The sequence below is a fragment of the Budorcas taxicolor genome, chromosome 11 (assembly GCF_023091745.1).
Source record: "Budorcas taxicolor isolate Tak-1 chromosome 11, Takin1.1, whole genome shotgun sequence".
Lineage (NCBI taxonomy): Eukaryota > Metazoa > Chordata > Mammalia > Artiodactyla > Bovidae > Budorcas > Budorcas taxicolor.
The window spans coordinates 119,296,817-119,313,382 of NC_068920.1; the positions used below are offsets into that span (position 1 = coordinate 119,296,817).

The following is a 16,566-nucleotide window of genomic DNA, read 5'->3' on the forward strand; positions in this document are numbered from 1 at the left end:
AAATCTCTCTGAAGAGTCATTAAGATCATTTTGGGGGTGTTTGCATTTTTTAGCATTTATGTGCAGGAGGCTCACACAACTACTGTAAAATGAGTAGTGGAGAGTGTATTTGCCGTAAAGTCAATATTTTATTAGTCTGCAAAGCTAACCTTTAGTTTTTCTTTCTTTGGCTTCTTGCTCTTGGAGTGAGTTTCTCTGCTGCAGACAAGTCCTGCATTTGCTTAAAAGCTCTTGCAGAGTTGGAATTAGGGCTGGGTTTAATTGTTTGGGAGTATGTACCGACAGGAGCAAAGCAAGTGCCCGTAAGTCCTACAAAAATCCAAACAAACATTTTAAATTCCGAAGCCAACATTTTGACACAACTGTTAGTAGTTTAAATGCACATGTTTATTACTCTTCCAGGAATCCATCCTGGTTCCTCTGGTACTTTTAGAAGGATGCTAAAACTAGAAAGCCAGTGTTAGGATACTACTGTCTTTATATTTCATTTGTTCCAAGTCACTAATACCATTGTTCTTTGCACCATACCACCTGACTGAAGACTTAAACAGTGTTTTCTGAAAATGGGAGAAAGAAAAATCAGTAATAAAACTTATACAGGAATTTTAAAAGGAAATCCTGTATGACCCATGAACAATTTAGGCCTCATTAATCTAGGAGTCAGTTTTCAAAGATACTTGATTTCTGGTAGGTACCACAGGTCATCTTCATGTAGTGCCATAATCCACCCTGGCCTCTAAGCATTTTATTACTTAGGAGGCAGCTGCCGGGCATGTGCCTGCACATGCTGGTGGGTGTTTCATTTTTCTACAACATGGCTTTCATGGAAGTCTATACAAGCAAGCAATTGCCCAGCTTTAACTGGCTTTATAGGCAGACTACTAACTTGATTTTCAGTTCCTTATGAGTCACAGGCACTAACAGAAACATCACAAGTAACATTTTAAAAAATTTGAGCAAGTAAAGGGAATGTCTCCTCTTAGTGGTTTTATTGCGCTTAGCATTTTATGACATTGGCTCATGTCTTAAGGTGACAAAGTATGCTACATACATAAAAGGCCAAGGGAACACATTTTCATTTGGTTAGTTTTTCATCATATGTGACTTCTAGAGTTTGAATAAGTTAAAATTACGTATTTACTAAGGCCAGATTTAGAATTGATGTAATAAGGGAAGTTTGAAAGTACATGACTACTGCCTTGTATAGTTCTTACCCCATTTAAAGCAGCACTTGCTTTGGAAATTTCAACTCTGTTGGTGAAATCAGACTGCAGGTTCTGATACTGATTTATCAAGTTTGTAATAAGGGTGCTGATCAAATTGGCACAGTTAGCTTCAGAAAACACTTGACCTTGAACCTGAAAGAGATGATTTTAAAAAAAATCTCCAAAAGACCAACACAATGAAAACACCACCTTTAACTAACTGGAAGTAACAAGCTGACTTTCCAATTTGTGACATACCTTTAGAAGAAAATGTGTCATGAATGTGTAGACAATGTTGTTGTTTAGGAACGTTCTTTCATCCATTAAGATGCATTTTATATACTCTGCAAAAACAGGATCTTCACACAAAAGCTTGATGCAGTTTTTTGACATAGCAGACTAAAGTGGGGGAAAAAAGCACTGATTGGTTGAGCACTGAAGTAAGTGCAAGTCTTAAATACACTGCTTATGATAGATATACATCCAAAGTCACTTAACATCCTATTGGAAAAACCACTTCTCTTTGGCCATGCCATGTGGCTTGTGGGATCCTAGTTCCCAAATCAGGGATTGAAGCTGGGCCCTTGGCAGTGAAAGTACAGTGTCCTAACCACTAGACCACCAGGGGAATTCCCAGAAAAGCCACTGTTACTAGGTTGGTCAAAATGTTCATTCAGGTTTTCGTGTAAGATGTTCTAGAAAAACCGGAACAAAATTTTTGGCCAGCCCAATACTTTAATCTACTCAACTCCTGGTTACAACTATACTCTCAATAACTTAAATGGGTAAGTGTTAAGAAAAGACTTGTAAAAAGTCTGAAAGGCAAAACTGAACAAATACATTTTAAAAGAAACACAGCCTTATTATCTAGCAAGAGTTAATAAGGACTGGAAAAATAAGACAAATGGGATGATGTTTTCAGGGGAAAAGAGATAACCAAACCACCCACAGAGAAAAGATTAAGAATTTTATTCCCTAAAATGAGTTAAAACTTGAACTACATAATGTCATAACAATAGTAATTTGTTTGGTAAATCCCTTTCCCCCACACCTTCATAAATATTGCAATGATAAACAGCAAACCTCTTTTCCTAATTGTCTCACACAGAAATCAGTGGGTCCCAAAATATAGAAATTGTACTAAAATTTGGTTTTCCTGTTTTCAAATGGTCATGGCTCTTAAACACAAGTAGTATGTCTTTAAGTATATTCCCTAGATTATTAATATGTGTGTTTTAATAACAGATCATTTACATGGAAGAAAAAGTAGATTATTTTTAAAAAATAGGACAAAGTTTAGATAATACTGTACATGCATATACTTGTAAGTAAACTGTTTAAGGTCAACCCAAGAAATTAGGAGTCAAGTACAACTGGCACCCAGGTTTTCAGATCCTTGGTGTCAGAAAATCTGTCTTACTCTACCAGTTAGTAATAGTCTCTGCCTGTGATTCCTGCACAGTACAGATGGCTTTTTCTATGGGGCTGCTAGGGGCTTTGGAAGCTTGAGGTGGTTTGACTTTGTTTTAAGGGAAGTTGGGGGGGAGGGTGATGAATTCTGTGTGAAAAAAGCCGAGAGAGTAGTGCAGTGCAGCAGCAGATAAAGCAAAAGGGAAGCGACAGGCAGTGGCAGAACACAGAACCCAAAGCAAGCAACCACCGAAATCAAGAAGAATGAAAAAAGCAGCAAGTGGCAGAGTTGGGGGGGGGGGGGGGGGGGGGCGGCGGCGGCGCAGGTTTCTGTTCTAATTTACTGAATAAACCACTCAGCTCAGAAGTCAACCAGCAAGTTGTTTTCTGTGTGTTTACTATGTACTATGACATAGGAGTAGCCTATCAAAGATTCCTAGTATAGAAAAGAAAATGACACTTCTTTATGAATACAGATGACTCAGGCAGTCTTTATACTTGTGAAATTCACAGTTTGGGACAGGGAGGCAGAGAATCAACTATTACAGTACCAAGTGACATGTATCCATTAGGAGAGCATACAGCATACAAGAGGCTGGACCAGACTCAAAGTATTCTGGGTGCTAAATGTGGGTAAAAGTCCATGCCAAAGGAATTAATCAACTCACATCATCCTCTGCAAATAGGCAATGCACTCAGGCAAGAAACTGGAAGTTTTTTCAGAGTCTAAAGAGTAGGGTCCTTTATGCCTGATCCAAGGATGAGCCAAACCTTAGAATCAATCTGATTTCTTCCTCTTTCCCCACCATTCTTCCTCCACAATTTAACAAGCATTATTTAGGTGCCCACATTAAGGGGTTGGCTCTTAGACTTAAGATAGGAAGGGTACAGTGTTTCCTGTTCTCAATGAGATTGCTGATAAGAAAACAAGTGCACCAGCCTCCAAAAACTGCTCTGAGGTAACAGATAAGCGAGAGGTAATGAAGAGTCTGCTGAAATGTTTTGTTAGCGGTTTTGGAATGGTGGCAGGGAGAAGAAATAGGAGAGGTGAGGGAGACCAAGAAGTGGCACGTGGCTTCTTGTCCTAATAGCTCCCTGTCTCAGACTTTCACCACAACCATTTATATTGACCTTTAAATGGGGAATTCAACTTGAAACAGCTTGTCTGAAATATCCTTTGTGATAACAAATGTATGGAAAAAGAAAATTACACAGGGCAACTAAATGTCCATTGCTTAATAGTTATTTTTTCTATTGACAGTGTCTTACCTACCAAGATTTGAAAACATCCCCAATTTCTAGCCAGTTTTCAACCCAGTGTTCCCAAAAATTACTGACCACCTGTTGGATGAGATGAAACACCAAGTCATCTAAAACTCATTTTCTTTACCTGAGTCTGGCATAGCTCAGTCCAAAGTTTGGGGAACAGTGCAAGATGAAGTGGCAAACCTTCATAGGCAACTAGGACACCTAATATTTGAAAAGAAACCAGAATAGGTTATAATTATAAATTACACTACTGAGAGATTAAACTCTGCAGGTACAATAGTATGGCTATTTCTAGTCGTAACTGCATATTTTCTGTTTTAGAAATACGTAAAGTGTTTCAAGGGGAAGAATTCATTCCAATGTTTTTAACCAGTGAAATAATTTTTAGAGTTCAGTATACTTTGACTTCATTTATCTCCCATACCTCATTCCTAGAAGGACCTTCGAGAACTTAAACCAATTCAGGTTTTTGAGAATCAGAACTTCATCTGGGACAATAAAATTTACTGCAAGTGGTTCCAAAGCTTTCTTGGGTTAAGTTACACTCCGCATATTAGATCATATCACATGGAATTGCTAGAGTGCAGTGGGGACAGGGGGTACAAGTTCAAACAGGATGTGAAGAAGTACGAAACACATCATTCTCTCTTTTATCTTGTTTCTCCATTTGTAGTAGATTTAGGTAAATTCTTCTCTAACAGCCCCTAGCCTTGTCCCCAGGACCCTTCGGGTGGATCACACTTAGCTGCTGTATGTCAGCATCTAACTTGAAACGGCCAAGGTTTTAACTTTTCCTTCTCTTGACTATTCCAGATATCAAATGTTTCCTTAAGAAATTAGTTCACCTAGCCCCTGCTATCCTACCTCTCTCAAAACACAGAAGTTGTAATGCCACGGTCAGTCATAAGTAAATTTTCCATCCTCCAACACTCCCATCCCCCAGGGAAATCATGGAGGAGAAATATAATACAAGTTATCTTCCTACAGTTAAAAAAATTATGAGAAACAGCTGAAGTTGGCACACATTTTCAGTACAGGGCCAAATAGTAATTACAGGTTTCCCCCAATTATGAAACCTTTCATAAGCTGAAACAACATAAAGTGAAAAAGCAATTTACCTTTTTCCAGAAAAGCAAAAATCCCCTTTGCATTTCTTTTGGTTAGCAAAGAGGTACTAACGTAGGTATTTCATAAAAGTGAAGTGGCATAAAGCAAACTTTCAGAAATTTGGGAATACCAGTATTTTAGTCTTTGTAGGCTATTTAACTGTTGCAACTGCTCCACTGACAGCACTAGATGAATGGGTGTGGCTGGTCTTTCAATAAAATGTTATTTAAGATACTGAAATTTGAGTATCGTGTAATTTTCATGTATATCACAATATACTCAGAATCTCAGGGAAAAAAATTAAACATTGTATAAACTCTTCTTAGCTTGCAGGCAGCCCACTGGTTGTACAAAACAGGCAGCACGCAGGTTACTGTTTGCCAACCTTTGTATTAGACTACGGGTCTGAGAAAATCTTAGAGAAACCACATCAGTCACTCAGTTTAATCATCCAAGGATGCCTAGACTCCCTTTCGTGGGGAAGCCTACCTTTTATTTTCCTGTCAAGATTAATTCCATTTTAAAGACCCAAAGAAAACTCTCACCTTTCTAACCTAATCTGGTTGGGATTGGAGGCATTTACCAATCATAACATCACAATACACAGAAGCAAACAAAGGCATGTCATCAACACTGATGGCTACAGAGAATAAAGTTCCTATGTTCCCATGTTTCAGCATTATAATTACTCATGAAAGTATAGCAGGGGTTGGCAATAGGCTCACAGCCCATTTTTTCTGGCCCCTTCGCAGAGTCTGCCAACCCCTGAACTAGAGGTTGCCCTGACATAAACCCTCTGTGAAAGCGGGCTTTAACTACAATTTAAGATTCTCTAGACTTTATTCCGATTTTCCACAACTACTAAAAAGCTAGCACTACCACAACAACAACAACAAAACACAGAGGCCTTCTATGATGTAAGATTGTTTTCAAATAATACTGATTCAAATATGTTTATTTTACAAGTGAAGAATGGAATAAACATACTAACATCTATTGTGCTAGGTAAGTCAGATAATCATATTTAATTTTCTCATCAACTTTGGGAGGCGTTATGTTACCCTCATATACCCCCACTGTTTTGAATGAGGAAATGAGGCTCAGAGAAATCACTAATCTGCTCAGTTTCATCCCCAAAGCAAGTGAGTTATACAGCTGTATCTATCCCAGACTTAATCTGAGTCTAAAGCCCACCATCTTTTCAATAATCAGTTTCCCAAGCTTTAGTCATCTATGTATAATTTTCATCACTGTTTTCATATCTGTCCATCTTCTCTGTTTACTTGATAATTGTGCTTTAGATTCACTCAGAGAAGCTAATCCTATGTTGTCCTTGTCCTAGACAATGTAACATCCAGGACAATCATGCATTTGGTATGAATTATTTACTTCTGTAATACAGTAAGATCTATTTCTTAACATGAAAATTATTTTCTCTGGGCCATCTTGTACACTACATTCTGGAAAACACTGCCACCCACAGTGAGCTAAAGACACCTCACAACTCTTTCACATCCTAATCCCTACTGAGCTGCACCTTTGGAAGGAAGGCCATCCCTTCAAAGCAGGGCTTAGTTTCTTTCTAGCATTTTCACAAAGCACCCAGGATAAGGTGTATCTAGGCCCTACTAATTTAAGGTGGAGGCCAATGCCATCCTAGTCCACACACTCCCCCTCCAATAGGGGTATCTCACTCACTGGGTGCAAAGCGCAAGGAGATGCAGACCAGCACTCGCAGGCACGTTTCCAGGCCTTACCTCAGCAGACAGGATGGGCAGACCTAAAACATACTGGTTCCTGTATGATCACTCGTCTTTCTCAGTCCTGTGACTTCGGGCATCCTCAACAAAGGTCCTTACCCCACCCCGTTCCCACCCACGAAGGAACCATGTTCAACAATGAAAGGCTATTCCAAACATATTTTTTCCTCAATAGTGGCACCTTATACTGTAGAAGCTGTTGGGTGTGTTATTTAAAAGAAAAATCTTTTGTAGGTAAAATGGTAATACATATGGTTGCTGTGAGGATGAAATACTTTATATATTTACTAGTTGGGGTTTCTCCTTTTTCAACTGTGTTATGATTCTCTGTCCAGCTTTCTATAGGAGTATTTATCCCATTCAAGCATTACTCATGGGAAGTGGGAGCTCCGGCCAACGGATGTAAGCCCACAGCTAATGCTCCACTGTAAGACTGAATCAAGACATTTTAGCCTGAGAATATCACATTTGATTCTTCTAATTTCCTTATTTCTGACCTCATACCCACTAAGCAAACTATTGTTGTTTACTCGGCTTCCCATGCAGGTTACAGGAAAAAATCTGCTGGCCCTATCATGTAACATTCAGATTGCTGTGCTCATTCTTCTTTGTAAATTAACAGACTGGTAACCAACCCCTAAATTATACATATGTCTATTAAATGTAATGATTCTATATGACCTCATATAGGTGGATGTACCACCTCATATAGGTGGATGTAAACGAGCTGTTTCTCCAATCAGTATCACCTTGATATCAAAAAAGCTGAAAGATGATCAACAGTTGTGCTTTCATATTGAATTTTAATCTGTTTACTTATATCAACTATATTAATTTAATTCTAGAAACTTTGAAGATTATGGATTTTCTAGGTATATCATGTTACTTGCAAAAATATTTTAAACCACCTTTCACTTATTAAAGTATTAAGAAAGCTTTCAAAAACTAATGTCAAGGTGATTTTTGCTTTGTGTCTAAAAATGAAAATTATGAAATCTAGGGATTTGTTAATTTTATTTGAATATCTTATTAATCTTCATGTGCACTACTAAGGTACCTAAAAAACTTGGTGTGATTAGGGTTTGCATTACCAATTTTCTGCTTTGGAAAAAAATTTTCCTCAAATGTAAGATCAATGCACGATCATTACAAATAATTTGTACTTAACCTAGAAAATAAAAGTGTCCCATCATTTTATCCTTAGTTAAGAATATAATTTTTTACTTTAACATGTTCTCATCTTCCCCCTTGTTCATAAGAATGTGGTCATATTCTGTATTTTCCAATTTGCTTTTTCATGTGATCCAAAGTTATTTCCTATCATTTTATTTTAAAGACTATATTATACAAATGAACTTAACTAAGCTTCTACTGACAGACATTTGGGTTTTTCCCAGTTTTACCCAATACAAACCAAGTTAAAATAAACATCCTATGTATGTCACTACATATTTAATGAGTAGATCTAGGGTGGATCCCCAGATCTGGTATTGCTGGGGCAAAGGGCATGAACAATCTAAACTTCCTCTCCAAACCAACCCCATTAATAGATCTCCTCTTTGCCCAAACTGTAGTATCATCCAAACTTTACCTCATAGCTGGGAGGATTGGAATAGAAATAACTGTTTACTTTAATGTTCTTTACCATTTTACTGAATCCTAAAAACTCTTTGTATACTGGTACTCCTAGCCATTTATCTGATAAGAAGGCAAATATTTCACTCATTAGCTGTATGTATTTTAATTCAATTCATGGCATTTTCAATATGCACTATTTTTAATTTTCACATAATAAAAAATTTCAATTTCTTACTTATTGTTTCTGGGTTCTGTGTCATGCGATGGTATTCATATGATCCTATGTTTTTTATTTAATATTTCTAGGATTTTATTTTTCACAATTAAATACTTAATCCTCCTAGGATGTATTTTGGTCTAAGAAGCAAAGATGGTATTAAAATCTTGCCTCTCCTCTCCCAGAAAGCTACCCAATATCTCAATACTACCCATTTTCAACTAATCTGGTATGCCATCTTTATTATCTACCAAATCCCTGTGTATCCTTATGTTTGTTTTGGGGCTGTTTTTCTGCTGTTCCATCCATGTGTTTCCATAGCTGCACTGTACGGTTTTAATCATTAGTTTAGTCATTCCTTGGGTATTAATGGGGGACTGGTTCCAGGAGCCCCTGATATGATAATATAATGATTACAGTGGAAATTTCAATCCACAGTTGGCCTTCTGAGGATATGGAGGATATTTACATAGGTGCTGCTGTGCTTCATCGCTCAGTTGTGTCTGACCCTTTGCGACCCCACAGACTTGTAGCCTGCCAGGCTCCTCTGTCCATGGGGATTCTCCAGGCAAGAATACTGGAGTGGGTTGCCATGCCCTTCTCCAGAGGATCTTCCCGACTCAGGGATAGAACCCAGGTCTCCCGCATTGCAGGCAGATTCTTGACCCTCCCTCTGAGCCACCAGGGAAGCCTATGTAAGTAAGAAAGAGGAGAAAATAAACCCATACTTGCTGTTTTTATGTAAAAAAATAATAATAATAAAATTTTTACATATTAAAACACTGCGGTCTCAGACACACTAGTACTATTTCACTTGGCATCAGCAGCTTTGTTCATATTCCCTGGATTCTCTCCCAACTTTCTGTCTCTTCCATCCCCATGCTTGACTGTCCTCACTTCAATAGCACTTCAACCCTCCCCTCTTGTTGCCAAATATAGTTTCTTGAAGAAACTATACAATTAAAATTCCTTATCAACTCTCTGCTTCCCATCCCAGTTGTTAATGTGGGCTTTGCTTTCTCAAGCTCTCTCCTCGTTGCCTCTCCCTGGAAATAGTTATTTCAGCTAGAAGACTGGGACATAATCTCTCCATTTGTAAGAAGCATAAGGAAAGCAATGCTTTTAGTTCTTTGTTTTACTTCATATCCAAAATAATGTCCAATTTTCTTCATTAAGATATAACCATGAAAAATTTCTTTTCCTGCTCAATTTGTTAAAGGTTTCAGTTTATATATATCTAGAGCTGTCCTATGCAATACAGTAGCCACAAGTCACATCTGCTATTTAAAATTAATTTGGTTAAAATAAAAAAATTCAGTTCCTTAATTACATTTCAAGTTCTGAACACTCACATGGTCAGTGGCTATCACACTGTGGTTGGTGATACAGTTGGAGAGTATTTCCATCCTGCTAGAAAATTCTAAAGAACAGTCCTATGTAGAGAACTAAACACTGTGAGCCAGCATAAATGTGCTTCCTGAGTGTAAGTGATGAGGAGCATAAAATATGATGAAAATTGAGTCAGCTAATGGGATGGCTAGGTATGTCTCCTTTCTTTTCCTCCCTCTCCTATGTTTAATTTCCCAGAACTATCTATTTGTGTTAGTGAGGAAGACAGTCTCACAGGGTGAAAACATTCATTATTTCAAGTAGGTAAGACAGCTCCTCACTTAACTCTTGGTATAAATCACATGGATATAATTACTAAGAACTTTTCTTAAAGTTAACATCTTTGTAAAGTTTTTCCTCCTTATCTGGGAGCAAGACTGTCTTATTAGAACTCCTGGGTATTTCCCTACACTTGATCATTGCCACTGCTAGATTTCAGCTTTTTATAGCCAAGTGCCACAACTCAATTATATAATCATGAAATGGCTGATATGAACATATCCTCATCTGCCCACTCCCCGATCTTCAGCCACATATATAAAAAACTAGCTAATGGTAGCAGGTGGAAGGAACACCCTTTCAAATCTGAAGACATTCTAATCACTTACCAATAAGCTGGTTTTTCTGAAGAGAAATTATCCCTGACAGTTGTTACCACTTCCTTCTTGGATTTGGCCCTATCTATAATGGATCAAAACCTTTTCCAAAGGAAGGAGGGGATTGTGACTGAGAAGGAGCACAATGCATAACTTCCAGGGTGCAGTAATATTCTACTTCTTGACCTGGATGGTGGTTCCGTGAGTATTTCACCTCCCATTCTCTTGACACAAAAGCTACGGTACCATGGAGAGGATCCTGGGCCATCCCTAAAGGTAATAGACTCATATGACACATAGAGCCTGAGAACTCTGGAGATCTTGAGACAGGGGACACCTGGAGGGCCACACTTCTTCTAAAGACTTATCAGCTAGAAAAAGTCACCCAAAGGGAGCAGTCTTCTAAGAGCTCTCAGCTGCATCCTCAGAGAGACAATATTACATAAAAATAATTCAAGGTTTTCCCCCTTTTATAATTCACTGATTTTTTTTTCTATTTCTCATATCTTCCTTTTCAAATTTCCCTTGTCACTCATCCCTCTATTTTATGAGACTTACCTCCTAATTTACTCATATATGCACCTCTGCTTCACCCCGGCAAGTCCACTTAGCTTGCTCTTGGTGTTTCCAGCTCCAAAGCACAGCTGGCACTATTGATCTTATCTTACCCTCTAGGTCAGGGCTGGGGAAGTCCATCTCTCTAAGCCTGCCTCCCTAAACAGAGCAGTTTTTGGTTTTTAAATTCTGCTGGGCAGATGGAGGAGGACTTGGGCTTCTATGTACAAAAGTGATGAGCCTATTCCACACTCCTTTATAAGCCAGCTGAAACTCTGGGCAGAACTATTCAATGGAAACCAGTAAGTTGGTGTTTTCTTAATAAAAATAAAAATGTTCCCAAGAATATTAATATTTTTCAACATTCACTTTAAAAAAGAAAAAAAGGATTGGCTCATTTTCTTCCTCCCCTTCCTAAATGGCTAGGGGCTTAAAATAATTCAGTGGAATTTACTGCTCATCTTTTATACTTACTCAGCTTAACTAATGTTTCAGTAAATTTTTCACAGTTGATTGCAACTCGGCATAATAGATGGATGAATTGATGATAAGAAAAGAAGTAGTCTAGCAGCATACGATCATAAACGTCATCTTTGCCCTGAAGGTTAAAGATGATAAAATGGTTGCACTTAAATTGTATAATAAATTAAAGAGCATATTTTGTGCAAATGTAATAAATTTAACTAAAAAGCTGATTAAATATTTAAATTCTATAAGAACCTAGTTTTAAATTCCAAGTTTCTATTAATGTTATTAAGATCTTAATTGTCACAAGTTTATTTTCAGTGTGCAAATGTTATCAATTAAAATTACCCCTTATTTCTATATACTTTAATAAAGTAAAACTACTGTAGGATTTTAAAATGTGACACTTGAGTTCTACAGACATATCATCAAGAAGAGTGAATTAAATTTGATTTTTGAAGTAAATTTCAGATTATTTCTGAAATGCTTTCTACTGTATTAACTATTTTAAATATTTTATTTAATACAAACTTCTTAAATGCATTTAAGATCCAAAGATAGTGGGCAAGAGAGAATGTAAATAAAGTGGGTGAGGAAAGATAAATTAATGAAAAAACTGTTTAGAAAAGTCTTAGAACTAAGATAAATTATCCTGTGTCGATGTTCCTTCTCTCTATAATTTAGAATTAGCACTATTTTAGAATAAGTATTAGAGAACCAGAATCAGGCTACAAATGATGATAAATCCATCAATCAGTGATAACTGGGCTTAGGTCAAAGAATTATAATTAAAGGGCAGTAAAAGGAGTCATTGATTATATGGCGAAATATAAACAGTAGTCAGTACCTAACTTGATCTTTCAAATTTAGATATATGACCCATTTATAATTTAGCCTAGTGACAAATACTAATGAGATTTTCTGTTAGGATATTTTTTGAGGGGCAAAAAAAACTTACTACTTGTGCTTCTTATTGATTTTGCAAATATTCAACCAACATTTCAGAGCAGGAAAAAGTCCAAATGAGTCTAATCTCCTTAGGATCCAGAAAATGATCATTTAAGTCTAATATACTCATAATGGCCAGAGGGGAAGTTCTAAATTACTGTGTACTAGAGAAACATGGTTTTCCTGGCATCCCAACATACCTTACTGGTTTCCACCATTGTGGGCAAGAGGCACATATTGAGTTCAGGGCGCGGAGGCCGAATATTGCTTTTCCCTCCTATTAGCTTGATATTTTCTCGACAAGGGAAATAAGGTCCAAGAGACACTAAGACATTAAAAGTGTACAATAAGAATAAATGGAAAAAATAAATCTCCATGTTTCAGTGTGCAGAAAGATTAAATGCCAACCATGTTCAAGTACTGTGCTAGATGAATACATACTTGGTATATTACTGTGATGATAAGTACAATGGTTGTGCTGTAGAAATGGAACCAGAGTATGAAGAAAGTCATGGGGACTCAAAAGCACAAGTTCCTTGAGGACATCTGAAAATAAAAACACAACGTGGGCATTAAAAACTGGAGTGTGGATCTGCTATCTTCAAATGCACTAGTCCTACTGGGGTAATTGATGGTAGTGTGGCAGCTAACAAGTTTTAATGAGTCTCAGACTGTCTGAACTCTCAGCCCCAGGACAAACTGTCTGATGTTTAACCAAAAATAGATCCACAGAGTTATTAACCACAACAGGGCATCATTAAGAAACCAAAGTTTAAAACTTAAGAGAAGCACCAGGGACAAGTACAATGGAGGAAATATTTACTGCACACTGATTATGTTTCTTCATAAAATTAACCAAAGCAAGGTTTGAAATTCTTTGGATCTGCAAATCCTTAATCAACTTTGAAGTAACCCTCCCTTCTTGATGGAGCAGTACAGGCCAGTAATTCTACAGAACATCAGGTGACCTGCCATGATTAACTGCTCATATATATCTACCGTTTTAAGAAACTGTAAACAAATAGCTACAGTCTCTAAAGATGACTTAAATAGCTTATAAGACAGTAAAAAAATATGCAGTATGAATTTAAACCAAGGGTTTCCTTTAATAGATATAAATTATCACTTTATTATAAATATGCAATTAATAAAAAGCTAAAATACTCAGGAGTCCAAGAACTACTACTACTAGGAAGTATCTTTAGGCAAAAAGACTCACTGAAATAATCACCCCAACTCTTTACAATGTCAGTTCTAATCTGTAAACATCTGCATTATTCTACACTGTTTATATAGATCGAAGATTTCAGAGCTGGAAGAGATCTAACCTTAGGTCAGCATGCCCAGATATATGAAGTGACCTGGCCTATGATGACATAGTTAATTACTGATATGTTAAGAAACAGAATTCTATTTTCCTAAGAGTCTGCTGGCCAGTCTAAGTCACTCATAAAAAGTACCAATGTCTTCCAAACACTACAGAACTAACATTACATCTTATACACACACACATACACACACAGGATCCCATAAAAATGTTCTTCCATTAGGCTTTTACACAGGTTTATTTTCCAGGTAACTTACCTATACAGGCATTTCTAAGTTCTGGAGGGCTATAGGAATTAAGAAGAGTTAACAGTTTATGGGCAAATTCAATTCGCTCCTGCCACTGGATTAATGCTTGCTTCACGTCTGCAAACACAAAAGCATACGTAAATATGCCACCTGAAGTCAAACTTCTTCACAATTATTTTCTGTTGTAAACTACAGAATGCTAACACTAAAACATTCAAATTTATTACATAAACATCTTCAGTGAAAGCTAAGTGATTATTTTTATAAGACAGCTACTATTGTTAAACTTGCTAGATTTCTTAAAACACATATTTTAGTGATTGTTATGTCTCATTTTCTAGCAATTCACATACATTTCAAAGTTTACATGATTTTACAGGGACACAAGAGATAACTGTTTTACAGCTATTTCTCTTGAAAATAAATGATCTAACCTAAGCCATGGAAGTTTCCAGGTGGAGAACCTTCACAAATACTCATGTTGTTACTGTGCTCGGAAACATTTTCCAGTCTCCTAATTTTTTTTTTTTAAATATTTTATTGGAGGATAATTGCTTTACAATATTGTGCTGGTTCCTGCCATATATCAACATGAATCAGCCACTAGCATGCTTGCTTATTTTTTAGGCATGAATAAAGAAAATAAACAAGAACATTCCAGCTTTACATCAGGAGGTCACAAACATTTTCCTAATGGTTAGCTAACATCAGCCTTGTAAAGACAAATTCTCTGAAGCATGTGGTTTAAAAAGTCTTATTTCACTTTTTAATTGTTAAACTAATAAAAAAAAAGTAGGATTAAGCAAACCTTTTCTCTGAAGATATGGGCGTGTAGACTTCAAAACTGAAAGGAATATTGACAGAAGTTCTACTAAGTCTCCAGTCACATGGCAAGCTGTGGCTTCATGATACATCATGTGCAGTGTGTTGAAAGACTACAAGTGATTAAAAAAATGAAAAACTTCATTCCACTTTTACTTTATGCAGCCACAAAATAGTACCACTCATCCTCTATGACATGTTTTCAGACTCAGACTATGAGTGTGCCTCTGTGCACAAAGCAAATGTATCCGCTTTCTACCTACAAGTCAAAGCCCCCCATTCAGCTCTTTAAAGCACAGAACAATCCTCACTCTCAGAGTCTGATATTTTGTGTTTACATTTTACTTTGAACAAATAATTTATTTAATTAGATTTTTATGGGGAAGGGGGTGGTGGTTTACTGTTTGCTCTAAGTACACATTTCTAACACTGCAAGTTTCAAAGATTACAAAGCAGCAGTAACAACAGGAAGACTGGGGAGAATAGGCTACTGCTTTAACTTTCAAGTGTTTCTATGAAAGACAATGGTGAAACTGCTGTCAGTCATAGTAGGTCTAAAACAGCAGCAGTAAGATGGTAGGTCTAAAAGAGGTAAAAGAACTCCAAAGGTAAAATTCCTTTCATCATATTGGCTTGTTAAATCTTTCGATTCCTTTAACTGTACTAGCTAATGAAATCCTTGGTTTCTATTTCATTGTACACCAATGCATCGTCTTCCTAATCTTGTCAAATCAGTTCCCCATAGCCTATACACTACTCGAAATTCACAGCTGAAAATTCATAACCTAGAATCTGTGACAGTACATAATCTGAACAATGTACTCATGTGACATTTAATGTGTTAGTTGTGAGGACAGAAACCATGACAATCTTGTTCACTGCTATATCCCCTGTGCCTAGCACAATGCCTGACAGAGGAGACATTCAAACAGCTGTTGAAGAATTAAGTTCTCATTACTCTTCTTCACATACTTTTGTTTTAGCCAGACAGACTTTGCTCTTGTTGAATACAACCAATACTTTCTTACCTTTGTGTTGATTAAATCATTTATGTTAATCCTTTTCTATTTTGTCTCTGCAGGTTCAGATTCTTCAAAGTACAATTTCATATACTGTATCCTTATTCTATAATACCATCAACTGAAAAAACTATCCTACCTCTTAATTGTCATAATGCCCTTGGTATGTACTCTTTAACCTTATCTCCATTATTAGACTAAAGGGTACGATGCACCTCTGTGGACTTAAAATCATCTTAAGAGTTGTGGATGTTCAGTAATTATGGGAAGAATGAACAGTCGATTTTTAACCACCTATAGATCAACTCTGGGATTTCTTTGGAAGGAATGATGCTAAAGCTGAAACTCCAGTACTTTGGCCACCTCATGCGAAGAGCTGACTCATTGGAAAACACCCTGATGTTGGGAGGGATTGGGGGCAGGAGGAGAAGGGGATGACCGAGGATGAGATGGCTGGATGGCATCACGGACTCGATGGACTTGAGTCTGAGTGAACTCCGGGAGATGGTGATGGACAGGGAGGCCTGGCGTGCTGCGATTCATGGGGTCGCAGAGTCGGACACGACTGAGTGACTGAACTGAACTGAACTGACAGCAGCCTCACTAGCTTCCTCTAATGAGGAACGCAAATAAGCACACTCTTGAGAAACT

The 16,566-nt window shown here is 37.2% G+C and overlaps 1 protein-coding gene across 1 annotated transcript in view; it reads right to left on the minus strand.

Moving 5' to 3' along the window:
* The window catches only part of USP34 (ubiquitin specific peptidase 34), a 173,595-nt gene that overhangs the window by 1,775 nt on the left and 155,254 nt on the right, over window positions 1-16,566 (minus strand). The window contains 9 exon segments of the mRNA XM_052649828.1: window positions 150-309; window positions 1,215-1,358; window positions 1,464-1,604; window positions 4,006-4,085; window positions 11,561-11,684; window positions 12,700-12,824; window positions 12,941-13,045; window positions 14,084-14,191; window positions 14,883-15,009. Of these exon segments, the coding sequence (XP_052505788.1) occupies window positions 150-309; window positions 1,215-1,358; window positions 1,464-1,604; window positions 4,006-4,085; window positions 11,561-11,684; window positions 12,700-12,824; window positions 12,941-13,045; window positions 14,084-14,191; window positions 14,883-15,009 (1,114 nt within the window).